This window comes from Lissotriton vulgaris, chromosome 5, assembly GCF_964263255.1.
Source record: "Lissotriton vulgaris chromosome 5, aLisVul1.2, whole genome shotgun sequence".
In the NCBI taxonomy this organism is placed as follows: domain Eukaryota; kingdom Metazoa; phylum Chordata; class Amphibia; order Caudata; family Salamandridae; genus Lissotriton; species Lissotriton vulgaris.
The window spans coordinates 481143347-481170974 of NC_141693.1; the positions used below are offsets into that span (position 1 = coordinate 481143347).

The 27628-nt window shown below is 42.2% G+C and overlaps 1 protein-coding gene across 1 annotated transcript in view; it reads left to right on the top strand.

The window, feature by feature from the left end:
- Window positions 1–27628, top strand: part of LOC147711121 (uncharacterized) — a 638193-nt gene that overhangs the window by 457610 nt on the left and 152955 nt on the right. The window contains exon 6 of the mRNA XM_086921927.1: window positions 25517–25595. Coding sequence (XP_086778053.1) covers window positions 25517–25595 — 79 coding nt within the window. The remainder of the gene's footprint in view (window positions 1–25516; window positions 25596–27628) is intronic.

The following is a 27628-nucleotide window of genomic DNA, read 5'->3' on the forward strand; positions in this document are numbered from 1 at the left end:
CTTTCTTGCAATTTAAACTTTGTAAGGTTTGTAAAACTTGTAAAGATTTGACTAAGACTTAAGAAAGTTTGCAGACAAAATCTTGCATCTTTATACATCTCTAGAAATTATGCCATTTGCATGGCATATTGTTTCACTGTAGTAAACTGTGATAATTTCTCAATAGTACTCTAAAACTCGCACTGTTTCCACTCTCAGTAGGATATTAACTCTGTGGTAGATGTCAGTTTATTTTGCAATTAGGCATAGACTCTGATTCCATGTGGGCTGGGAAAGGAAGGGATGATATACTTACTTCACCTAGTTCATTGTCACATCCCATGGTGCGATATTTACTGGGTATGATAAGTGGTTCCTATCTCAAGTGTTCCACTGTATATCGAAAATCTAGTATATAATACATTGTATGTTTTTCACATAGTAAATTTCTCAAAGTTTGAACTGTTTTGGCGGGAGTTTTGTGAGTGTGCATAGATTGGTTCAATTGACTTTTTGTATTACTGATGATTTGTAGTTTAGATGTTTTTATTGTGTGGTGTTAAATGTTGTATGTGTTGTACTTTTATGGTTTTAATTAACTGATTAAAGTGGTTTTGACTGACTGATAGACTGACTGACTTTCTGAATGCAGGAGAACAAAATAAATTACATTACAAGCCCTTTTTGCACATATTGCCAACATTGTAAATCTGCCTATTTCCGGTATGCACACAGGACTCTTGACATGCTTTTCCATTATTGTTTTTAAATCGTACTTTTGTAGTTTTTACTTTTAAACTCTTAGGGCTTGTTTTAGAGTTTGGCAGACAGGTACTTTGTCACAGACATGATGGCTATCACATATGCTTTCTTACAAGAGCATTAGCATATAGTGCACTTGTAATCAGGCACAGGAGATACCCTCCACCTTTGTGATGGAGTACCCGCCCATCAAATACTAAACTGGCCCCTTATTGTACAATGGTTCTCATTGTCAGCAACAGTGTGCTTTTGCTGTTCTGTGTGTAACCATTAATACGTGCTTCCTCATTTATGTGATGTGTTTAAGCTTTAAATCCTGGAGAACAAAATATGAGTATCATCATCATCATCATCATAAACTTTATTCAATTTGTGAAGCAAAAATCATACACGTATACATTACAGTAAAATACCACAAATATCAAAATGAAAATATTTAAAACCAATGAGTAGTCTTGTAACATGATTGTTTACTTTTTATGTGAAATTACATGCGCGCGTATTTTTTTAATATGAAGCGCAAATTGGCTAAGAGCAGCCATTTCCTGATTTCCTTCATTTGTCGCTCTAAGGGGGTTTTATCGGATGACACAATTCACTGTTGATCTGCACTGTACTTTCCGCCTTGCAGGCTGGCCTGTGGTTTAGAATTATTGCTTGTTTTGGCAGTCACCCCCGCTTCAGTGAGTGATATCACAGGAAGGAGAGTAGGTGGTGCCACCACCAAACCCCGTCACAGGGAAATTTTATGAGGTTGCTCTAATGTGGTTTAATTGCAGTTTATCTACCTTACCTTAATGGATGCCCTCTAAATTGACATGCAGTGTTAGAAGTGTTCTAACAGGAACATCCTGGTTGTATGTTAGAAAATGCACCAAAGAATTAGACACAAGAGTCTCATCTCTTTTATACGTATCTTCAACGGAATTGCTTTCTATGTTTTATGAAGAAAGTCTTAACCAATGCCAGATTAATTTCTCAGTCTATTTTAAGTCTCTACTGATTGATGGTCTGTTACAAATGTATTCTGCACCACTTTGACATTCATTGAGGATACCATTTTTATCATTCGTTACTCCACCCAACGTAACAGTGGTCTTTTTATGAAGGATATTGTATGACTTGCTCATGTGATCTGTCCTCCTGCTGACATGTCTGCTGAGACTTTGACTCCGTGATCCATACAAAATTCTTTATATTGGTGAATATTTTAATTAAACTATTCTATTTGGTTGGGCATATTTGTATAGTCCGGAGTTAGCCCTAGAGTGCAGCCGAGGGCTTTAAATAGGTAAAATGTATTGCACTGATATGTACATTACAGCAGCTTGGACATATGGTATGCACCACACAACCAGGTTAATAAGTGATCTTACGTTATGCTTAGGCAGTCAGCACGTCTAGAGATGTGAGAAGAAACACAAGTGCTTATTCCGTGTGGAGGAGCCACAGTACAGTGTAGTGCACAATCAAGGGTTCAGCGTGATTTTAGTGGAGCCAAAGAGCCCAGGTTTGGGGTTGCACAGTTTATAAGGGGGATTCATTGGAAGAAAGGAGAGCAGGATCTTCCGTTATTTTCGGAAGACTAGGAGTGATACAGCTCCCAGAAGGGACAAGCTAGGAGAATTCCTGTTTATATCTTCTTCTTCTTCACTCTGAGAATTACCATTAGTCTTTGGTTCAAAATGCATCAGGTGCAAGTGACACAGTAAAAAAAGTAATTCGTAATTTGGTTTCTAGGAGTGGGTGGCCATGTATAATACGCATAATTAATTCATTTTATGAAGTCTGCCTTAGGAGTCAATAATGTTTCTGAGTGTGAGAGTGAAGTGATCATGTTTGTCATTGAGTGAGCAGGCGATCACTTCCATAATAGCTAATCATGTTTGAGGTGAGGGTAACATCTGTAAGGTCAGTTAGCAGAACTTTGCCTCCATCAAGAAGATGGGAGAGAATGAGCTCTTGCACTGTGAAAAATGTTGAGTGGTAGGAAGGGTTGGACTCTGTAGAGAAGGGTCATTACAACAGACCTTCTGATTTCTTTTCACTTGCTGTTTAAAAGCAAGTAAGGAGTTCATGTACATAGCCAGACATTTCACATGTGTGGCAAGAAAAGGGGATGCAGCATGAATTTACTCCGTTTTTGGTCCACAGTTGCACCTTGCTTCTTTTGGTAAGAATGAACTTAGGGGCTCATTTTATGACTGGTAGGGAGCCTGTTGGCTGACCATGTCAACAAAGGCTATCGCCTCTGTTGCCGTGGCACAGGACGTCCTGCCATGCAGACATTTCTGTGCATGCAGTACACCATTTGTGGGGGCCATGTATGAGATGACAATGGCAGTTAATGGTTTGAGTTATTTATGTGTGCAAGCTTTGAGATTCTCATGTGGAAAGGAAGTATACAGTAATCGGTCAGGTCTGATACATCTATTTCAGAAACCTGTGTTTAACCATGTGGTCACAAAGGGTTCAACTAAGCCATTCATCCTTCTGCGACTCATACAATCTGTACCATTGAGTTGAGAAGCAACACGCATCAATTGCTTCCTTTTTTTTTTTTTATTATTGCAAGAAAGACAACTTAGTACAACTTACATAACAAAAACTAAACAGACAAAAAGAGAAAAAAAATCAATTAAACCAATAAGTAGCATCAGAGACAGAGGATCAACAGTTACATATTCCAAGGGAAAGTATAATTTTACAAGAGAAATAAACACAAATTTTACTGGCCTCACTAAGTAAGAGATTTTACCGGCCAAAAAAGTTTCGCCAAATTTTTTCCTTCTTTTTCAAAACCTTGGGACCTCTGAGTTTGGCTAACGAGAGTTCCATTACATTTATTTCATTTATCACGGTCCACCATTCGATAACATTCGGAGGTTCTTTTGATATCCATGATCTTGCTATAACTAACCTAGCACATGCAAATACTATGGTTATTAAATCTTTATTATGACAGTTGACATCCTGGATATCAAGTAAAACCAAATGTACTGTAAGAGCTGGAGTAGTAATTTGTTTACTAGCTAGAACATCCATTATCCCCTTCCAATATGAAGATAACACCGGGCACGAAAAAAGCATATGTTCTATACCTGGTGCATCCATATCACATTTCGGGCATTTTGTTCTATCGTTAGATCGGGCCCCCAGTGCCCAGCTAGAAATTCTTTGAGGAGTATAGTATAGCTGCGTTATAGTTCTATATAGCTGTAGCCTCAGGTTAGAAGACTGGACTATTGAGTTTATATGGCATAGTGAAAAAGATATCTGTGTGGGGTTAATATTCATTTCCAGCCTTGATGACCATTTAGCTGCTATTTTCGCAGTATCGTCAATTTTGCTTAATATTAAATGTCCATAGCCCAAACTGATAAGTGATTTTGTTTTATCTGAATATAAACATCTTAATGTATCCGACGGGGCCGCTTCAGCTATTTTCATTTTACAGTGCAAATAATCTCGTATTTGAATGTATTTCAAATACATATCATTGTTTAGTTCATAAATGAGTTTTAATGTGTCGAAATCCATAAGCCCATTCGAACCATACAAGTCACCCAAAGTACTAATACCGTGTCTAGCCCAAAGATTTCCTGCCCCGTCCGAAAAAATATCAGGTAAACCTGGATTGTCCCATAATCAAAGCTCAGCATTAAAGAAAGAGATTTTATCAGTAATCATAACTTCATCCCAATTTTTTTTAATTTGTCTCGCTGTCTTAAATTTTACTCTTTTGTAGTAGTTAGGATCGTGTAAACGAAATAAAAATTGGTTTCAGTCAGGTCCCAACATGTATTGATGATAGAAAAGCGAACTTTCGTTTTTCATCAGGCTTCGTATACGGCGGAAAAAAGTAGCAAAAAAGTATAACCTAAAATCTGGAAATGCTAATCCCCCCTTTTCTATTGGTAACTCAAAAGTTTTATTGACCTATGTGCTTTTTTGTAACCCCACAAGAAGCTACTACAAATGCCTTCTTGTTTTTTGAAGAAAAGTTTGCTAGGTTGTAAGGGGATGGATCTGAATAAATATAGTACTTTGGGCAGAATCTTCATTTTTACTAAGTTTATGCGCCCCACTAAGCTAATCGGGATCTTGTGCCATTTTTTCAAAGTTAAAGCTATTTCCTTTAACAAAGAGTCATAGTTCATATTTAGTATCTTATCTGTACTAGCTGCTAACTTAATACCTAAATACGTCGCACTTTGGCATATACCAGGAATCGTGTCCCTCGGTTTATAGTTAGTAATGACCTGCGTCTTACTTACATTTAGTTTGTATCCTGATACATTACCAAACAGTGCAGCTTCTTTTACTATTTCTGGGATAGCTCTTACTAGGTCTGTAGTAAACACCGCAATATCATCTGCGAAAGCAGTTATTTTTAGACTCTCCCCGCCATGCTGTGTTGGGATGATATCAATTGTTTCCAAAATATGATACAACAAATGCTTGCACACAAAATCTCACAGATGTTCTCAGATAGTGGTCCGAAACTTCTTCACAGGGGCATCACCCGTATGATGAAACATATGTTAGCTGGCCTGAAGTACATTATTAGAAACTGACATTAGGAATAAAAGAGGATTGACAACTGAGTACTTGGAACATACCCTCACTACATTTGTGACACTGGATTTTAGTCTGCAAGCATTTGTTGTGTCATATTTCGGAGTCAGTCTGTTCCTGTTTAGAGGCAAAAGTTGTAGCTGGTCTTCCTCCTAGCGGTGCACCCATTACATGCTGAGGTTCGAATTGAATTCATGATGATTTGATTAAGCACTTCCTATACAGGTGTAAGTGTACACCATAATACGTCTTGCTATCGTCATCTGTAGTCAACAAGTCTCAGCTATCTTTTAAAGACCCCATCAGGGTCAATGTAAATTGTGTACGTATGCCGGTTTTGTTATGGTATCATAGAGGAAAAAGTTTCTTGAACTCCTGGACCAAATGGGATTTCAGTCCACTTCTTGGAATCAAACAATGTTTTCTGGATATACCTTTAACTCCATGCTTTCAATGTAATGACACATTTTGGTTTAATATCAGATTCAGAAAAAGGCCCTTTAATATATCTGACGTATGAAAAAGGCAATCCCAATCCTTCCAAAATGCTTGAAAGGCTATAGATGCTAAGCTATTTGCTAAGCTCTTACCAAATTACAGAATTGGGCAGATGACAAGCGGATATTAATTACTAGGGCCTAAATAGGATTCAGGAAGATTAATGTCACAGCTGGCAATATAATAGGAAAAAATAAACAACCCAACACTGCAAAGCGAGTTTGTTTGCTTGATACATTGACTGTACAGTGGCATTCTGCATAGTTGCCTTTTATTAGGTATGGGAAATCCTGAAGCAACGGGGACTAGATTGATCATTGTTAAATCAAATTGTAGACGTCATAAAAACAAGTAGATTCAAAGTAAATAAAAATATCACTCGGATACAGCTTTCTAAGAAAATGAGAACTGCTTAATGTCTCAAACAAAGTTTCCCTCTGGTCCCTCACTACCACTCCTCCTACTACTTAGTTTAGAAATGGATGACTTTTTAGGTAAACTTACAGAAGGTTGATGCTTTCGTCTGACATTGACATTGGAGAGTCATCATGCAAATAGTCTGATGTGTGCAGATGGCACAACCTTGTTAAACAGTGCTTCTGTTTGTATGCAGTGTCCTTTGATAAATTATGTGCATGTGATCGAATTAAGGGTTTAATCATAATTCATTAATAAAGAAAAAGCATGCTAGAATTCTATTCTGGATTCATGAGAAAATTGTGCTATCAGGCTTTTTCTTGATCTCATACACTATGTTTCAGAGTGTAGCTCTATCTTTTTCTTCGCTCTAACTACACAAGTGTGTTTAGACTCATTTACCAAAAAGTCTCGAACACCGATGAATATTACTAGTAGCATACACACTCACATCTCCACCCAGCTGAATTTTATAAGGCGATTTTTGCATGTTGATTTTAGAATATGTACCAAGATTTCATTCTTGTGGTGGTGTTCGATGATTATGTGGTTGACATCATATTGATGTTTTTTGGAGGGCACACGTTTACATATTCTTATATTATCATGTCTGTGGAGATATCTTTCCTATTTGTATTCACTAAAAAATTCAATCAAACATCTGGAACAAAAAATAAATACATTTGAAAGAAAATGGAAAGTTTAGCCCTTTCCTGGATATGACAGTCGTGTCAAATGTAACTAGAACATTTTATTTGTACACTATTCTTGCTACTGATTAAACTGTACGAAAAGAAAACTGGAACCTCAATTAAGACAATCTCTAAAGTCTGACAAAATTAAATGCAGCTATTTTGTATGGGAGAATAATTACTGGCATAGACTGGAAACGCAATATATCTTATTAAGTAAAGATCTGTATCTCAATTACACTTTCTATTGTAATACCACCATCCTAGATTGTCATTAGCGGTGAATAAGTCCTTCCTACTCTAGATGACCAAATGAAGGCTGTCCCCAAGGTCATGTCTGAGTATGATTTTTGTTCTAAAATAACCTCTGAGGTCCTCACGAGAGAATCTCTGGCTACATGATGTAGACTATTTTCTCCCATCTTTTGAGTTGAATGATCTCTGGACTAACTAGATTATAATTTGAACTATTTTGAAAAGAGGGTGGTGGCATCCATTTAAAATTAATTAATCCATGAGGGTTTGATTTCACTAAGGACAAACAAGTTTTTAATGTATGTTTTGAGCAGTTATTCTGATAGAAAATATTAAATATAATTATTTAGCCGTCATCAGTTCTTCCAGTTTTCTTTTTGAAATCTCCCTTAGAGAATTTAAAGGATGCATGCTCCGCACCACTTCAGCTGAAGTGGTCTGTAGTCTTGTTAACAGAAATCTGAAGACCTATCATAACTACACTGTCTTTGTCATGCCTTGTTAGAAGAAATACATTTCTTTCTTAAGCCTTTAAACCCCACTTTTTCCCAGGCTGCAGATTTCTGCTTCATGAAGCACCATAAAACGATTTGTTTTAGAATAGTAAATAGAACCTCCCCGAGCACACAAAAAAAGTAATTCCGATTAATTATCAATGTCCATAATTGTATTCTTCTTCTGTCCAAATCGTGTATCCTTCAATTGGTACAGCATTCCAGTCCATATATCCAAATTATGTAATGTAATGAATTCATCCAACAAAAAGTCATATCCTAGGCAGCCATCACGTGTTTCGTCTTGCTAAATCAAGCAACATAGACTTCTTCGGGGCTGAAATTAAGTTGGTTGCATTCTAGTCCGTACTAATAAAACCCCACACAACTCTCAATCCTTTCATCAATAAAAGGATTGAGAGTTGTGTGGGGTTTTGGACAGTAGAAGAATAAAATCATGGACATTGATAATTAATAAGAATTACTTTTTTATGTGCTCGGGGAGGTTCTATTTTGTATATAATACTGCCTACATATGTAGGCTGAGGTAGAGTTGTTTGGTAACCAACTCTTCTTCCCCTGGAAGCACATGTTCTGAATAATTATTGCATCTACACTGTGACCCAGATACTCAGTTGAGCGCCCCTCCTATACCCGTTTACCGGATAGATTGGATTTTGTTTTAGAATAGTGATGTTTGTTGGCAGGACTTCCCAAAAATTAGAGTTTATTCTGGATCAATAGCAATATATATTTTCGTTAAGGAAATTTTATTTATTAGTGTGGACCTTATAGCATTAAAGTGCGACCTGTGAGGAATTAATTTAATAATTTTCCTTAAAGGTCCTGGTCAAACATTTTTGTGCATAGATTTATTCAGATGTGTATGTGTTTGTGTGAAGAGGTTCAGTATTAATCATTAATGTACTGCGATCAATGCACCTTTCTACCCCTTCTAGACTGCTTTAAATGAGTAGGGGTCTGTCTCCTTGTCAAGGTTCATGTAACGAGTGCTGCTAATTGTGTCAGTCATGAACGATAATTTCAGCACATTGAGCAGTTGTTTGTTGGTCCTAATATTTAGACAAGATAGGAAGGCTTTGAGGAGACTCCAGCTTGAATTACTACCCATGCTAAGATTCACTCTGCACAGCTAACTTAAACCTGTGGTTTAAAATTAAAAGAATTAAAAAGTGCTTATCAATGTGTAGACAAACTGGTGCAATAGACCCCAAATGAATACCAATGTTGGTGTTTTAAACCGACCTAGAGGCATGCCTAAAGTATCTTGCCTGGACGTGTGCTGTCTGTTCAAGATGTATTGTTAGCTTACAGTGGACTTAGAGCCCAAAAATTGTTTACCATTGGTTGGCTTCATTGTCACTCTCATGTACTTGCTCCTTCTTCATTAGCATGTGTGGGCCTTCCTTCCTCTTCTTATATTTGTTCCTCTCTTTCATCTGTTCCTATACTGCTTTATTTTTCAGGTGCTACTTTTTTCTCTTCGTTTATGCACTCTACGAGAGTGCATGTTTTTACAGCTGACTTCATAGTGTGCTTCTATTCCCTTCTTTGTGCTCCTTCATCCCCCCTAGTCATATGCTAACCTTCGTGTGCTCCCCATTTTGCTTTCTTGCCCATGTTCGTCTACTCCCTCCCTGCTCCAAGTGCTTTTACTCTGACTCTCGCCCTTTTATTTTCTCCTCACCCTCCATGTTCCTCGGTGCTCTCCCTGTAACCCATTTTACCCCTCCTTTGCGTGATCCATGTAGCTTCCCCCATCACGGACACTACATATTGCTTCTTGGCTCTCATTTTGCTTCAGCCACTACCGCCCCTATGTGGCTTCTCCTCCCTCACCCATGTTAATTCTCTCGCCTTTTTCCAAAAAACAAAACATTTTCATATGTTTGTTTTCTTTTTATTTGCCAATTAGAGTTACATTGGCAAATAAATAGAAAAAAAGTGGGGCATCTTTTTATAGGCGTGGTGCGCACACCTTCATAATAACGCAAGCTTTTTATAAAGCCATCGTGCAGAGGGATACCGTAGAGCATAGCTAAAAACCATTGATATAGTCAATAGGTTCCAAAGGGGAGACCCTTCTTTAAAAAAAGGGTAATATTGAAGATTATGCAAATTGCCACCTGCTTCCACTTTTAGATGTAGGGGCAAAGGACTATGGTATCTGACTTGTTTTCACCTAACATTGTAGTACAATTGATATTGTAACAGTAATCACTGTTTGCAGGTGTCTGAGACCAAGGCTTACTGTGATGGGACGCAGGTCAGATACACCAAGCAGGTTCATCCTGGTCAAAGATTTTACCTTAGGAAAAGGCACACATGCAGACTGTTTCCAAGGAAGTTCTCCTGAAGCCTGATAGTCGTTGGTTGAGGTCCAGATGAAGGTGATGTATTTTAGCAGTAATAGTTTAGAGTAGGAAAAGTTAAAATTTCACACCCAGGAAAGTTTTCTCATTGGTCCGATATTTTTGGGGCCTTCACCTGCTCAAGATTTCTATATTCAAAATAGTGCCTAATTTATATATAGGCAGATGACCCATTTCTCTGTCATGGAGATTAAGTAAATTATTCCATCGCCCTGATGGAGGTGCCACCCGCCTTATTTAGAAATGACTGCCAAACTGGCAGCCATTTCTAAAGCATTGGCAGGATCCACTGTCACGGCAGTACCTGTCTATGCTGTTTCCAGTTTGATGCAGGGCTTTGTCAACATGACGGAGCCCTGCACCAAATTGTTTTCTTTTTTATTTTCAAAAGGAAAATGCAGTAGTGGGATTTTCTTTTTAAAAATAAAAATAAAATGCAAGTGGAGCATTTAGCTGTCCTCACTGCCCTTTACCACCAGAGTTTTCCTGTCTGTTATGGGGAGTGAAAGCTGACATCTAATTCTGTCCTAAATGCTAATATTGGTGGGTGGAATTAGATGTCACCGGGCGCCCTTATTCCACAGGCCTGTCAGAGGGGTTTACTCACGGTAAAGATGGAGTAGTTTACATCGTGATTAAACCTAAAGGTCGCCCACTTCTAACTTTGGCGGGCGGACCTTTATCTTGGCAGTATGTACACTCCATCGCCCCAGAAGGACAAGGCAACAGGCTTTATCTGATGATGAGTTCCACAAGGCTGAAAACATCTCAACAAGTGTATGCTGGGATGATTTCACTGCTGTGCTGAAGCTCAAAGCGGGAGAAACCTGTTTTATCAGCCAACAAAGTCATGCCTTGGCCTAATAGGCTCTAGTTTTTGGTCCCAGTCCTCTAGTGGCTGGAAGACCGACTGTTTCCAAGTTCCACAGGTTTTCAAAGATTGTAGGAGAAATCAAGTTAGACTGAGCCTAGTTTCCTAGGACCTCATGGACAGCACTTTGAGTCATGGATCACTCCAGTCAGGTTCTGTTGTAACTGGAATGGGTAGCACTTCTGGAAAAGGGCCTCTTGCAGCTTGTTGTGTCCCTGTAGCCACATGAGGTCATTCAATTGACCCTTGGAGTCTAATTATTTGTCCTGGGTATAAGTGGGAGTGGGGCCAACCCCTCAGGTCTCCTCACAGGACTCAAACGTAGGTGCATTCCTTCTTCTGTTCTGCCACAGATCCTGAAAGTGATTTGAGGAGGGTATCTTGGGTGCCACATTTATGGTTGCTAGCTAGTGGTCCGGAGGACACCTGGCTTGTCCCTAACCAAAGTGGTAAAACTACCAGGGGCAGCCATGCCCACATTTTCAATCATGGAGTGCTGATACAACGTCTAGCAGAGTCAGGTGTCACAGGAGTGGCCCTGTAATGGTTGGCCTCCTTTCTGGAGGGGCGTACCTTCGAGGTTTGGGAAGGAAACGCAAAATCTCCTCCCCTCCCACTTCATTGCGGGGTGCCCCAGGGCTCATCCCTGAGCCCCACGTTATTCAACGTGTATATGGCACCCCTTGAGGGTGTGGTGTCTCCGTTCGGCTTTAAGACCATAAGCTATGCGGATGACACCCAGCTAGTGGTGGGTCTGACACAGCTGGAGAAACAGCCTGAGACGCTCCATTCATGCTTGAGAGAGGTGTTTGATTGGATGTCCAGGTCATCGCTCAAATTGAATGGCTCAAAAACAGAGCTGATGATCTTGGGCCAGTCAAGTTTTGCCCTCTCGCCGAGCAGCTGGCCCAACTGCATGGGCACCCCGCCTGACCCAAAGAAGGAGATCAAGAGCCTGGGGGTCTGGCTGGAGCCGGATTTGTCCTTTAGGACACACGCCAAGAAGACCGCTGGCGTGTGTTATGGAATGCTCCGGTCGGCCCGTAAGGTTCTCCCCCTGTTACCAGAACTCTCCCGGAATCTGTTAGTCCAAGGTCTAATCATCTCGTGCCTGGACTACAGTAATGCGCTCTTTCTCGGAGCACCGGAGTCAACGTTCAAGATCCTGCAACAAGTGCAGAACGCGGCAGCAAGGCTGCTGCTGAACGTTCCGGCCAGGCAGTCAGCCAGGCCCGCTTTAAAAGCACTCCACTGGCTCCCTATCCGAGAGAGAGTTACCTTCAAGGCCCTCTGTATTGCCCACAAGAGCATACAGGGGACAGGACCAGCCATTCTGAAGGAAATGATCCGGCCCTACAAGCCCACAAGAGCTCTACGCTCTGACAACAAACACCTCCTTCAGACAAAGAGAATTAGGAGAGCCCGTTCAGGTGGCAGGAGTTTTTCCATCCATACAGCGCGGGCCTGGAACTCCCTCCCATTCTCACTACGTTCTGTACCAAATCTTCTCAGGTTCCAGAAACATTTAAAAACCTATCTATTTCCGGAATAATTTTAGCTCTTTCTGCTCTGTAATGGCAGCTTGCTCTAGGTCTCTATAAGCGCTGGGATGCCCCTGGGTAACCGTGCGAGGTACAAAATTCGTTAATAATAATAATAATAATAATAATTTTCAGCAGTATCAGTTTGCTCTAAGGTAAACCTTCCTAAAGTTCAGGATGGGGTTCAAACTCTGTGCTCACTCAGAGGTATGCCCAGGGAAAAGAGTAGCCCCTACATTGTGGTCACTCAAAACTGGTTCTGCTGTAGCTTCCCTCCCAATGGATTCGGAGCCAGCATGTCTACTGGGACAAAGGTTAGCCTTTCCACATCTTGCCTTACATTTACTTGTGATAGGGCATGCTCTTCACAAGTTAATAAAGTTCCTGGGTCTACCCTAACTGGTCCTCCTGCAAGGGGAAGAAAACCCCTCCCACACCAGGGCTATTGTTTCTGCTCTAGGAGCAGTTTTCACACCTCATTGACGCTAAACCCTGGCTGGGTAGCTGTTGTCAGGTTTCTGCAAATTAGCCCCTAGAAGCTCCAGTCAGGAAAAAGCTACCTTTCTAAAAGTTTATTTGACCTAAATATTTATAAAAAAATACTTCATCATTGAACTGCATTTTTATTAAATATTAAAAATAGTGGTTGAATCATTTTTCCGGCTGCTCCCAAACACTAAATAGCAGAATTATTATTTTAATATGTTCTCTATTTTTTCATAGGATAGCCTAAGCCTTCCACAGTGAATATATCATTTGGGAGCTTGACAATTCAGGGACATGGTAACATTGCATTTCTACATGTCCCACTTTGAAATACTGTGCACTCTGCCTTGTGGGCTACATGCCCTGTATAGGGGTGACGTATTAATATTAAAAATGAAGGTTTCCCCAGTCTAAAGGGTTAGTTTGACAGGTCAGACTACAGGTTTAAACATGAGCAGTCAGGCTACAATGGTAGACCTAAAGCCATGTTTTCCTATGTCACATTAGTGGATGGCAATAATTGCTGCAGTCCACTGGTGACATATAACGTTCAATACCATCAGAGTAGGCTATACACAATATGCTATGGCCTTATAGGAGTGTTTAATATACTAATCAGAGATTAGCCAATTTCTAAATTTTTGGGGTGTCAGAGCACATGCACTCAGCACTTGACAGTAGTGCCCCGGTGTGCAGAGTACAGAAAACTAGCAAGGAAATGCAGCAAAAAATAGTGATGACCACGCAAAAGCTGACATTTTCTCACAATTTCCTTTTGTAATCCTTTTTATGAAACCTTTGTTCTCAGCTGGAAAGTTTTCTCAGTTCTGCTTACTGTGACAGTTTTTTTCTAGATTCGGCATATTTCTTGGCCGGTACTGTAGCTGAGCATTGTTTGTAAGGGCAATGATTTAAAATAAATATGCAATGAATATTACTTGTTTAATGATGTGTCTCCTGCTGTAGTTGACATGAAAGACATCTGTGGACATGGTACCTTTTCAGTCATTGACATCTCTACTGATTATGAGGCTCTCTGGAGAGGGATGTTGCCACTTAGGCAGATCATTTCTTTTCTACCAAACAAGAGGCCATTGCTTGCTGTGATTTTGCATGCTATGCCTGCCTCATAGAGTAAGCAGTGGACTCCATTCTGTCTACCCTGAAGCCCAGTGTGTGCTTGCAGGAACTGTGGATCAAATTAACTCATAGCTGAAATATTACTGCAAACTAGGCTGTGGTAAAGAAGGGTGTTTTTTTATTCATATGTCTGAAACGAATGAGCTCAGGTGGTTCCTGGGCATTTTATAGCTGGAGGGACTGATGGTACAGCGAGTGATTGTGTTTCTGCAAGGGCTTTCAGCTGTTTTTCGGTGAACTACTGGTGTTCAGGTAAAATGTGCATTTTTTAATGCTCTTGGCGCTACTTCAAAGCCTAGCTAATTAAAGGGTGCATTCCTGGATGTACATGAGTATAGGATTAGCATGACTCCCATCAGGGCTAAGGATCTCTGTGGTAGCAAAAAAGTGGCATATGGACCAAACAACCAGAAGATACATGGGAAGGGTCTTAATGCCTGAAGTTAAGGGAAGCAGAGTTAGAGGAGGCAATAGGGTACACAGTCATGGATGATGGGACGCCGAGCCTGATAAGTTTATGCTACCCAACTGACATGGCTTATTGATACATTTTTGGGAACACTGGTGGTGTTGGAACAGATCAGAGCTGTAAGGCGGGAGGCATCTTCAGCAGCAAGAGCCAGTCTTGACTGCATATTGGTTGTTGGTGATGGTGAAACATCCTTGGCACCTATCACTGAAAAATGGCAGCTTAGGGTGGGGAACAGCGTTTACAACGCAACTTTTACCACACAACTTTTACAACGCAAGTCATTAACACGACTTGCGCTGGGGGGCGCTGTAGGATAGGGAATAGTTTAATTTACTATCCAAAACCTTCCCTACTATCCACGGGGACTGGAGTTGCAATAGTAAATTAAACTATTCACTATCCAGCGCCCCCCAACGCAAGTCGTTGTAACGACTTGCGTTGTACAACCTGCGTGGTAAAGGCATGCGTTGTGAAAGCATGCGTAGTAATGACATACATCCGCTTAGGGAAGATGGCTGTAGCAGAAGAAAAGGACAGACTGACAACTGGAAGTTGGATGAATAAGGTGGCAGTGTGGAAGATCTTTATGCATTTATATTTTTGTACATCATTAACAACATGCAGAATGTAATTTCACTCTCGATTAGGCATGTATACACTGATACAGTACTAATGCTTTCAAAACGATTTTCTGATGATTTGCAGAAATGCATTTTCATGTCCTTTGTTAAGTAGGCATCAATTTGGGCCACACAGCCATATTGTTTAAAATGGATATTGCCCGTGTAACTCTTGTCCTACCCCAGTGCATCTCACTGTTTATTATTTCTGGAGCACACGTGCAAGGAGAGTTCCTGTCAGTTTATTTCTATTGTTATTGTTCATCCTTTTTTTGATGGACTCTCATTGGTTCAGTCACAGACTGTAACTTCCTTTCAAGGTCCTTTCGTTAGTTCAATGTACACTATTCATTCATAATAGTTTGCTGTTGTTCATGTATTTAGTTTGTTTCACCATCTCTGGGTGGCATTAAGATAGAGTAGGCAGAATAATTATTCATGTAAGTGGGATAGTGCTTAGGTAATACAGCAATATGACGCTTTATAGAACTGTGTTCTGAATTCCTAATGAAATGCTACATCTTCTCACACCAAAATGATTCTTCAGTTTGGTAATTTCATATGGGGAAAATAATGTATAAAAACCTTGGATTCTGGGAATGAGCCAGTAACTTCTATGAGACATTTCCTATGCTGCTAGGGATACTGTTTGTTTCTCTGCTGGTTTTGCTGCTCACTTAGACTATTTTTGATTGTGTGTTTTTTCTGTAATGACCTCTTTGCTGAGAGACTTACTCTGTACCACATTTTCTAGTAATTCTTGTAATATAACCTATTCCTCTGAATCTGTCTCTGTTATTGAGTGTGCACTCTTACTAATTGACTGTTTTCTGCTCTTTTTGATGTGATGGGAGTTGTTTTACCTTGGGGATACATTGCTTCATGAAATGAATGATTTATCGAAATTTGGACGTTCTATTGAGGTACATTTTGTGGGTATAAAAAATTACAGGGTTCCTTGCGTCCACAACAGTATAACAGTCACAAATACTGGCATCGTTGCTTGTACTATCCATGATGAAAACAACACCTCAGCATTCTCAGGATGCTAGGGCTCTCGCCCAAAATAGCTCGGCAAGATGGGTAAGTGGACTGATTTTGCCCTTCTCTTGAGAAGTTGAAGGAAAATGGAAAACAGTCTCAGAAGTTTTGCACTGGCTGCACAGTGGCTCACAATGTAGGTATTATTACCGGATTCTGGGTTTCCTAGCTGTGCTTGTTTAGGGGGTGGGGTGAGTTCCGTGACAATTGTGCTCTAACAATACCAGGATAGTCCCATCACCATGCATGCTTCAGGCTCCGAGATCTGGTGGTCGAAATAGACAACGAGGCCCAGAGGGAGAAACTCAGCAACATATACCTTCCCTTCTCATTTGATCCACAGGAACAGAGAACACACCTAAATACAAAGTTCTGTTTACTTTCTTCACCATAGAAAGACTGTATGTCCCCTAGACAGGCAGGAGTTTCTGTCTGATAAGGTTGGTGTCCTGCTCAGGAAGCACCCTTCTCCTAAGTATGGGTTTTGGGTGATTTTGTTTATGACGTCAGGTGGCCTGACACAAGGGCCCAATTAACTGGCCTGTTTCCTTTCTTTCTCTATGGTTTCCTTGTTGTGAGGCTGAAACTCGATCTCAGTTTGTGTTAGTCATGATCTTAGATATTGTTCCTACCTGTGCGGGAGCTACCTCGATGGACAAGGAGATTACAACTTCTGTGGTAGGCAGTCAAAGCAGTGACTCTCTTCCCATATGTGTAGTGACGTCCTTTCTCCTCCTGTGTTTCCCTTTCCTGGGGATAGTGTAGGTCAGTTTCTTTATTGGGTAAAATAAACAACCATAAAAGATATAAAACATAAAATTGGGCATTAATCCGTGTCTATCTGACTAGCCAAGGGCCTGGAGCCAAACTTGTTGTGGGTTTCCCGAGCCCAGGTACGAGCCATGAGAGTTTTGGGCAGAGGTAGGTGGCCCTGTGGACAGGAGCAGACTTACCATGGGTCTCCCCACCCTCGGCCCTTGGCTGGCTGTATATTCCGTTATCCCATGTGCCAATATTTGACCACACTGTTGATTTATTCACAATGGGTGCTTTAATGATGGCTTGTGATGAAATTATATGAACATTCATGTTAATAGTGTGGCTGTATTTTTAAGCCAACACGGCTGTAACTGTCTAATGAATCAGGTCACTTTGACCAGAACTTTCTTTCTAATTTCCCAGTAACCCACACACTCACCTTGCACAAACCCCCCCCCCCCCCTCTCCACCCTCCCTGGTGCACTTCTGTTGTGTCGCTTGTGAACGAACAACTTTTTGATTTAGTAAATTGCATATAAAACTCTATGTTCTGATTCATTGTGATTTTATAACGGTGAATCTAAGTTGTATGCATTTTTCTCAAATTTTCTTACCTTTTGATTCAACTTTCCTTCCTAACTGTTCTGTACTGGGACCCTCTACTTATGTACTGGCTGTATATTCCAGTTGGCATTTCCCTGGTGGACTTGAGCCATTGAAGGCAAGTTCTTAAATACTAGGGCCACGGTAGGTGCCTCTTTCACTTTCCCCAGCTCCCCGAGGTTAACTGCAGCAGGCGCAGAAGCTTCAGGATATTGACAATAGGGGGTTAGAGAGATGGAGAGAGCAATCAGAATGGGAGAAGAGAGAGCGTAGAGGACAGAGAGAGTGGATGAATGGGAAGAGGGATAGAGCAAGGATAAGAAGTGAATGAAGCTGGTTTGAGCATTTTTTGCCAGTGCTGATGTTGGTTCACCAGTCAGTCCCAGCCCACTCCCAAGAGTCATTGGTTAGAGGCACACTGTTCACCTGTTTAATAGACACTGGTCAAGCTGACTTCTAGAAACATGGCAAAGGGCAGTGCATTTGACACTGGTCAGAGTTTACTGTTGAGAGCTGCGTCCATTGTAGGTTTATTTGGGAGTTTAAATGCTGAATCTGAGACAAGACCTTCAGGAAGGAAGTGGTGACCAACATAGCAGTGATTGAAGATGCTCTCAGGAGACCAACCTTGACAAGCAGGTTTGGGCACAAATCTCTGTCTGTGAGTAGTGTAACGACGCTGAGTCCTGCGGAGGTGGGACCCGGGCTATGATCCAGGAAGCGCTTCTACACATTGTTTCCCTATCTGGCTAGGCGTAGCCCGAAGGCTTAAATAAAGGGGCCGGGGTTGCTCGTGACTTCTGGCTCACACCATGAAACAGAGTGTGGGTGTATTTCCTGGCGCTCGCCATAACAATCGTATTCCTGGTCTACAGGCACCCTGTAACACCACTGTAACACTGGCGACGAGGGTGGTGACATGTAACACCCCGCATACCCACTGCGCACACTGAAACGCCTGAGCCGACACTCCATGCCTTGGAGACACCATGTAACTGATGGTCCTACCTCACGCAGCTAGAGTAACTCGCAGCGGGTGAAAGCCCCCACTCTGCTGGCAGTGCTGCGCGGCCTGCAGCGGCATGACATCCTGCAGAGCAGAAGTTCACTGATGGTGAGGAGAAAGGCACAGCGGCCCGTTTACTTTGCCATCAGTGCCCACGCACACGCGCATCTCACCCCCTACTGGCTCCAATTCTCCGTGAGCCAGCAGCGCTGCTGCGGCCCTGCCTGTGTACGCTCTTGCTCAGGATTCTTGGCGGCTGCGGAGCGGGACCGTCTGCACCTCTTGAGGCCCAACACAGCCTCTGACTCAACAGTGCACATGCAGGGCCCCTCAAGACCCCTGTCAGCGCAGTGCCACAATGTAAAAAATAAACCAACAGGCAAGCATTGAGGAACACAGGCAGAGGGACATATAGAGCAACACAAAACAACAGACAATACTCAAGGTGTGTCTTCACAGCCCCATAGTAAAGAGATCAGGGCCTTGTAAAGCAGCATGACTGATGCAGCAGCGCAGGCAGCGCCACCACCGCAACAGGCACAACCAGGACCACAGGCCGGCCAGCAGCACACCCAGATCAATGGGCTGCTGCCCTTCAGCGAACTGATTGACCCACCGACAGCGTCTACAAGATGGAGAATATGGATCGGCTGGTTAGACAATTATTTCACGGTGACTGGGAGACGGACGGCACTGTGGAAATGTCCCTACTGCTGCATTTTGTGGGTGATGAGATAAACAAATTATTTGCGCACCTGCCTAACACCGGAGCCACAGATGATTACAAATCTGCTGTCAGGGCCCTAAATGCGCATTTTGACCCTCAGTATAACCCTGATTATGAGAGATTCAAACTGCTCCAAGCATGGCAAAGGTAAGTAGAATCCATGGACACATTCCATGCATGCCTGAGGGAGGTAGCCAGCACATGGGTCGATGACGACCAGAATAAGGAGGTGAGGGCACAAGTCATACAGGGATGCCGTAATAAGACCCTTCGAACCCTCATCCTTCATCAGCCCGGAATCTCACTGGAAGAAATCCTCATAATGGCAAGATCATACAATGTTTCCAATGCAAGGGCGACTGAAATGGATATGGCCATCACCCAACAGTCAGAGAAGTCCAATACCATTAAAACAGAGCGTGCCGACGCACTCCGAACACCGAACAAAACGAAACCGAGGATGTTGGCCAGCAAAAAGCCCAGCGGGCTCACAGTGCAGATACTACAGAAGGGAGCAAGAGGAATGCCCAGCCAAGGGAGAACATGATCGAAATTTTGCAACCCCAACCATTTTGCAGTCGCATGCAGAGGAGGTCAGAGGAGTAGAGGAGCATGAGGAAGAAGACCACCCTCGAAGGCAGTAAGACAACTGGTACTGGAAGAACACAACAATGTGAAAAGAGCAAAGACCATGTCTCAACCAAGGTATCTAGAAGACTCATCCACGGAGGAAGAAGGTGAATGCTACCTCATCTTGCTTGCCAGCGACCTAAAACGGAAAAGACGCCCACAACCCACATGCGTCATAAACATTGCTGGGTCCAGAGTCACTGCATTAATCGACACAGGGGCGTCCGTGAATGTCATAGGGAGTCAGAAGTACAAACAGCTCCAGCCCAAACCCCTGCTGGTACCGTTGCATGTCAAGATCCTCACTTTGGTAGCCAAACGCCGCTGCCCCTGAAAGGCAAGATAACTGTGCCCCTAAGATCAGAGGGTCAAGAAGTAACAACGACGTTCCACATAGTAGACTGAGAAGCCGACACGCTAGTGGGTAGCCACACGGCTAACAATATCAGCCTCATCACGTTCGCCCAAGCCGTCAAGGCGTTGCAAACAGAAGATGTCCTAAAGCTGCTTCCCCAACTGTTCAGGGGTTTAGGGTGTATGAACAGGCCACCTATCAAAGTGGACATCAACAAGGCTGTGAAACCAACAGCACTGTGTAACAGACGTATACTGTTTCACCTAAGACCTCTAGTAGGACAAGAACTCCTCAGTCTGGAACAACAAGGGGTGATTGAGAAGGTTACCGGACCAACCCCGTGGGTCTCACCCATGGTGATAGCTAAAAAGCCGAAACAACCCGGGAAGCTGAGGCTATGCATTGATATGCGCCTGCCCAACCAAGCGATCAAAAGGGAAAGGCACACATCACCCCGACAGTCTATGACATAGTCGCTGATCTCAACAGATCCCGATGTTTCTCTAAATTGGACCTCAATGCAGGCTAGAACCAGTTGAAGCTAGCAGAGGAGAGCTGGTACATTACGACCTTCTCAACCCACATAGGGCTGCGTCGCTATAAGAGGTTGAACTTTGGGATTTCGTCCGTAGCTGAGTTATTCCAAAATGCAGTACGTGAGATATTGTCAGGCGTCCAAAGGGTACTAAATGTAAGTGATGACATCCTTATACATTCTGCAACCATCAGAGAACACCACCGACACCTTTGAGCTGCGTTGCAGCTGCTCTCTGAACATGTAGTAACTCTCCACCGAGACAAGTGCTCGTTCTTTCAAATAACATTTGAATTTTTCGGATATGTTTTCAGCCAAGATGGTGTCCGAGTTGATCCCCAAAAATCTCATGCTATCCAGCAAGCGCAGGCCCGACCATTTCTTGGAATGGCTACATATGTGGGCGGTTCATACCCAATCTTGCTACGATTGCAGAGTAATTACGAGCCCTCACGAAGAAAGATGCTGCATAGAAATGGAGCCGCTAAGAGGACGAAGCGTTCCACAGAGTGAAAGAAGCACTGTTAAGCAAGACCACTGTGGTGTATTTTGTCTCTGCCCGAATGACTGAACTCCTGGTGGATTCCAGCCCGGTGGGCCTCGGAGCCCTCCTAACGCAGGAAACTGAACCTGGTAAATGGGCGCCCCTTGCCCTTGCGAGTAAAGCTCTTTCGCCGACTGAAGCACCCTACTCCCAAATCGAAAGGGAAGCGCTTGCAATTAAATGGGCGTGTAACCACTTCCATCTATATGTCAGCAGGCCATCCATTCAGAGTTGTGACCGGTCATCAGCCAATTCCTCCATTCTTCAAATGCACAGCCCCTCACCCCCACCACGGATTGAATGGTGGGCTATACAAATGCAACATTACCAAATGGATTTGGTATACTGTCCCGGGGTGAAAAACCCTGCAGATTTCCTCTCCTGGCATCCACCTAGCTTGAGGCAAGAAAATAGTAATCAGGACAAGACAACAGAAGAATATGTTACCATGATCTCACAGTGATCATGTCTCCGAGCCCTCGCCATCAAAGAGATCAGAGCAGCAACCACCGAAGACTTGTTCTAAACAAAGTGATGGCCTCCCTGCAGCATGGGTCCTGGGAAGACTTTCTATGCGACACCAGCAAGTGAAACGGACAAGAGAGAGAATGCCTAGGAAAACTGTGGAGGGTGCGTGATTTGCTGAGCACGGCAGCAGAAGGGTTAGGGTCACGAATTGTCATTCCAGCAAGCCTTCAAGAAAGAGCGATAACCCTTGCCCACAAAGGTTACCAAGGAACCACACGTGTGAAGTTGCACATGAGGGAGAAGGTATGGTTTCCAGGGGTGGAAGCAGCTGTGGACAACCTGGTTAAAAACAGTCGACCCAGCCAGCTCACTAGCAGCCAGGAACCCCCAGCTCCGGTGATCACTGAGGCACCGGCCACTACCCTGGTCACAAGTCAGTCTCGACTTTGGGAGATTCCCAGACGGAAGAGTAACAGCTGTGATCATCGATAGCCATTGTCGTTTCACACCACAGTGGCCACAAGCCAGCTGTGAAGTTCAGCGATTCATGAGGACACTAAACAAGATTTTACGAATCGCAGTGGCTGAACAAGCAGACCCTGAGACAGCACTACAATGCTTTTTGAGGGAATACCGCAGCACCCTTCACTGCACAACTCACTGTGGTCCCTGATGCTTGCCGGACATCGGAGAAACACTATGCCTGTGGCTGTGGCTGAAGCCTGGTCCCCAGAGGCCTGTGAACCAAACAACACCCAGGTTCATCGGAAAAGGAATAACGACCACGCCAATTCAACAACGGAAAGCCAAGACTCGTCTCATCATGCCAGGGAGTTTTGTGCTGGTGCAGAATCGATGCAATGAAGGAAAGTTCAAGACAGCCTATTAACCAGGGCTGTGGACTGTCCTGAAAGTGAACAGCACTGCAATTACCGCCCAAAAAAGTGTACTGACACGATAACCAGAAACGTCTCCTGGTTCAAGAGAGCGCCAACATCTGGCCGAAATGACGATGAGTACAGCCTTGTAAGTCCCGGGGAAGAATCTGCGGGTGAAATGTCATCTGTCCCCACTGGAACTCAAAGTGCCGTAGACTATTCCCAACCATCTACCATGATCATCAACCCAAATGCTGACACGGCCATACCATTGCCACAGAGTCAACCCACGAGTCTGCGGTCTAGCCAAAGTACTCGGCTGCCCATCCCCCCCCCTCGGAGGGGGGAGGGGGGGGGGGGGGTTGGAGGTGCCGCCAAGCTCTTTGTCGGGCCGGGTTTTGTCCGATTTTGGTACAGGCCGATTTTGCAGCTATGTCCCAGGGTCCCAAAACCGGCCCCCACCCGTGCGGCGCACCGGGGAATTGCCCGGTGCCCGTTATGGCCAGCCCGGCCCTGTTCATTTCTCTCACCATAACGATCGTTTGCCTGGTCTACAGGCACCCTGCAACAAGTAGCTTCAAATCGACCACTGTCTGACGTGCGTCTGAGGTTCGGTGTGCGGACACGTGGGTTACGGTGCAGGGCACAGCTGGGCAGTTTCTAGTTTGATGGTAACGTCTCCTGGTATTAGAAGAGGATTGATTGCATAAACAATTCGTATCGAGTTCCTATTTAGCATCATATTACATTTTGTCTTCCACTGTTATGCTGAGAAATGTATTTTCTAATGTAACTTTTGATTATTTTCCCATCGCTCATCTCTCCTTACCACCAGATAGATGTCAACATCTCCTCTTAAAATTAATCGTTTAGTAACGATCGTATCGTTTTAATGGAATCGATATTTTTAAGGAAGGAGGATACATTTAATAGCACAACACTTGCTGGGAAATTCCTAAACTTTATTGCTGACTAATTTCGTCTTCGAGCCTGTTGAACTGGAATGAGCTACCAGTGAATTGTTAGAAATTGGAATAGATATCTGCTGCCCTCTTATGGCTGTATAGGTGCGTTGCTGTTTTTTTTAGAGAAATATCTTGACTGAATTTCCAGTGACTCATTCGCGCAAAGAATATTTTTCTCAAATCTCAAAATATATACAAATGTAGAAAAATAGCTGTCTTTAGACTTTCCTATTTCCCTGTAAAACCCTGTTGTAACGGCCTCCGTTTTCCCAAGTGCCAAGAGGCAGCTGTCAGCTTCATGTAACGCTTTACAACAACTCATAATTAAAATATGTCAATGAATAGGACACCACCAAACAACAAGTGTATATCGAATAAAGTACCCCCGCCATGTATTGCAAGGATATTGCAAGTCAAGTAGGAGTTCTATGGCCATATAAAAGAATTAAGCGGAAGCTTGAGCTCCTTTATAAGGGCATGGTACTCCAAAGTGTAATGTAAGACAGAGTATTTTTGTTCCTTATAATACATAGACACACCCTCACCCTTCCCACAAACTGCTTGAATCTTTAGTATCTGACAGAGACTTCTAGCTGCAGATTCCTTAATTTAAAAAAACCCAGGTATCAGGCTTCTAGATGCGGATTTTTTAATTTAGAATATCCCCAGGTATCAGACTAGATCCGCAACATTTCTGAGTACTACTCCTGTGTGTCAGTAGGTGGCGTTGTGCACAGCGAACCATTTGGAGCCTCTCACAGGCAGATGCCTGTGACAGATCCTAACTTGCTGTGTTTTGTGGTGCAGAGTGATCGATCCTCAAGCTCCCCACCACCCGACGTCCATGACTTCAAGATGCTTAAGATCTCAGTCGTTTATCAGTGTCTCTTCACACATCAACTCTGATTGCAGCCTCTCAGAAACAAACACACGGTCACTCACCATTGAACATGCAGCATTCATTTAGAACACTCAGACCTCAGAAACTGCACATGCTCTTCTAACTGGTTCATTCCACCTAACTCAAGAGTCAACCAAATGCAATCTCCTATTAAATGGCACAAGCTGTCCCAATATATGAGTATTCCACTATCACATTCCCAGCTGCTACCTCTTCCTATTAGAGTATCCCACAATGCACTCAAATAAGCTACCCTTCAGGAGTGACCATTCTATGTTGTAGGTATAGGCTAGCAACCACTGACAAGTGATTAGCTGGCCAGTTTGTTCGTGCAGGACTGTAGCATGCCACATCTGTGACTTTCAGTATGCTCGGGATATTAATAAAGTTACTTAGGGTAGGGCTAATGTGAGATATTTCATTGTCTTTAACAGCTGTCTTTGTGCCAGGGTTCTAAGAGTATCTGCAACCCGATAATGCATAGAGCTGGAACATAGTCATCCAGAAGCACAATCCATGTGGGTTTTAAGAGTTACTGATAAATATATTTAAAAAATCACAAAAGTTCATCTATGTGAAAACTGAAATGGTGTTGAAGTGGTATAAGGATTGCAAGCTATGCATATTTTCTGGTCCACAGGTGATCCAAAGTGAGTGGGCATGCTGTATAAAAAGGATTTCCCTTTTCAAAATGTAGATATATTTGAATGTGTCTATTGATTGCAGAACCATGGCTTCATTCTCTATGATCTGCTATAGCTCGGTACCAATCTGCAAACATGTGTGTGTTAATTGAGGATATTTTCAGTAAGCAGTGAAAAATACATGCAGGTACAGACTTTGTTTTCATCTTGAGAGGCCATTCATCCTATTCTAACATAGCCTTTTGGTCTTTCTTTCCTCCAGGAAATAGCCAAGAAGTTGCAAGAGCTTGAACAGAAGGAGGTGGAGAGGTGGAGCCTTGACAGCCCAACCAGGATCCAAGGTAGGTCTTCCTCAGTTTTTCATGAGCGCAGCTGTAAGGCAGCATCCAATAAATAAACACCCAGCCCAAAAAGGTAATGTTGTCATTAGCCTTGTGGAAGGCCACTGGAATGTTTCGGTCACGTTCACAAGATGTATGCTATTCATAAAGGGGCTGCTACATCTCTGGGTTTGGTGCATGGGGACATTCTTTAAATTGGACTAAATCTTTGGCTGAGGGAAGTGTTTTTTGTTAACATTTCATTGTCCAACTATCTCAGATGACAGTGCCCTTAAAAATCTGTGTTTCATTCTTATGTTGTTGAATCAGTGGAGTTGACAATGACTTAGAAGATTTGGCTGTGGTAACTGCCAAGTCGTAGAGTCCTTTTTAAGCCACTGGCCTGTCACTAAATTTTACAGTTTCCCTATTGGCCGTTCTCCTGCGAGTATTGATGTATAGCAACTAGAAGTGATGGAGAACTTTGTATATATATATATATACATATGTATATATATATATATATATATATATATATGTATATATATATATATATATATATATATATATATATATATATATATATATATATATATATATATATATATATATATATATATATATATATATATCACACCTGCCCTTTCCTCAGCCATTGTCGATCTAATTTGATCTGGGCAATAAAAACTTATGTGCTAAAGTCTTGATCGTGCTTGTGGTCATGAACATTTCATTTTGCTGTTTCAAATCCATCACCATAGTGCTGCATTTTCAAAATTTCACAGCGTGAAATTTATTGTCATGTTTACATTTGTTTATCGTACAGCTAGATAAATAGCTACACGTCTAAAACAATAACCACGAGAGTTAGATAAATTCATGACAGGTGAAAATAACTTCGAAAATGAGAAGGTATCATGGAAACCATATAATAGCAATCAATACTAAAAAACTGCATTGCAACTCAAAAAGTAAAGCAAATCACTACATTTCGATGTGGAATTTAGAGAGCACAATATGTTATTGTGGCAAAAAACATAATGGAATAAAAAGACCGAGATGGCCTGGGGACGAGGATGAGGATTGTTAGTGAACCTAATAAAACTCTGTAAAATAAATAAACTAGACCCCATCCATATTCCACTTCTGAAACTCAAATATGTAGCAGCTTGTGCATTGCCACTCAAATCACTATCGACCGTTCTGCTCTCCCACCAGTTAATACAGATCAAAATACTCCTTCTTTTTTTAGAAGTTGTTTCTACAGTGTGCTATTGTATTACATTTAGACCATGTTTTACCACCAAATAAATTGTTGCAACATGACCATTGTATATAGTTTAGTTCAAAGGAGACTCGCATGGATCCCTATATCTTACTAACAACTATGTGCTGGTGGGAAATCAAAGCACAACACGGTCAGAAATAAGAATTAATAAATAATTTGCAAATTTAAAAATCAAAAAATATAAAAAATGATTTGCAAATTTTAAATAAAAAATATAAAAAATGATTTGCAAATACGTTACTCCTGTTTAATACCCACAAATTCTAAATTGGATGGTGTATGTTTATTGCACACTGCATTATATTGCATGCAGTGTACCCTGTAAAAATACATATTGTGAGAATAATAATAACTCGGCACCAGCCCAGATCTGTCTGCCGCTTACTGAGCCCAACCCCAGTCTCCCTAAAATGGAGAGAGTAAGCTGTATTGGTTAGTAAACTTTCTGATGCCTGTGCCTCTCCGTATTTAGTGTACTTGAATTATACCTCTCTGGAAAGGATGTAAGCCCTCATTCACGAATATCTCTGAAGCTATAAATTAATTTTGCATCAAATAATTCAATCTAGCATTGCAAATTCCATATCCTGACTCGCAGGATTTTTTTCTGATTAGAAATCACATTACCAGTGATCAAAACAATATAACTCTTGAAAATATGGGTGTTCCCATTTGAGAGACAACTCGGCCTAACCATCAGGAAAGAGTGGAATGTTAACCAAGTTGTATCACTCCCAATATTGATCCTTAAATCTATTGCCAAAAG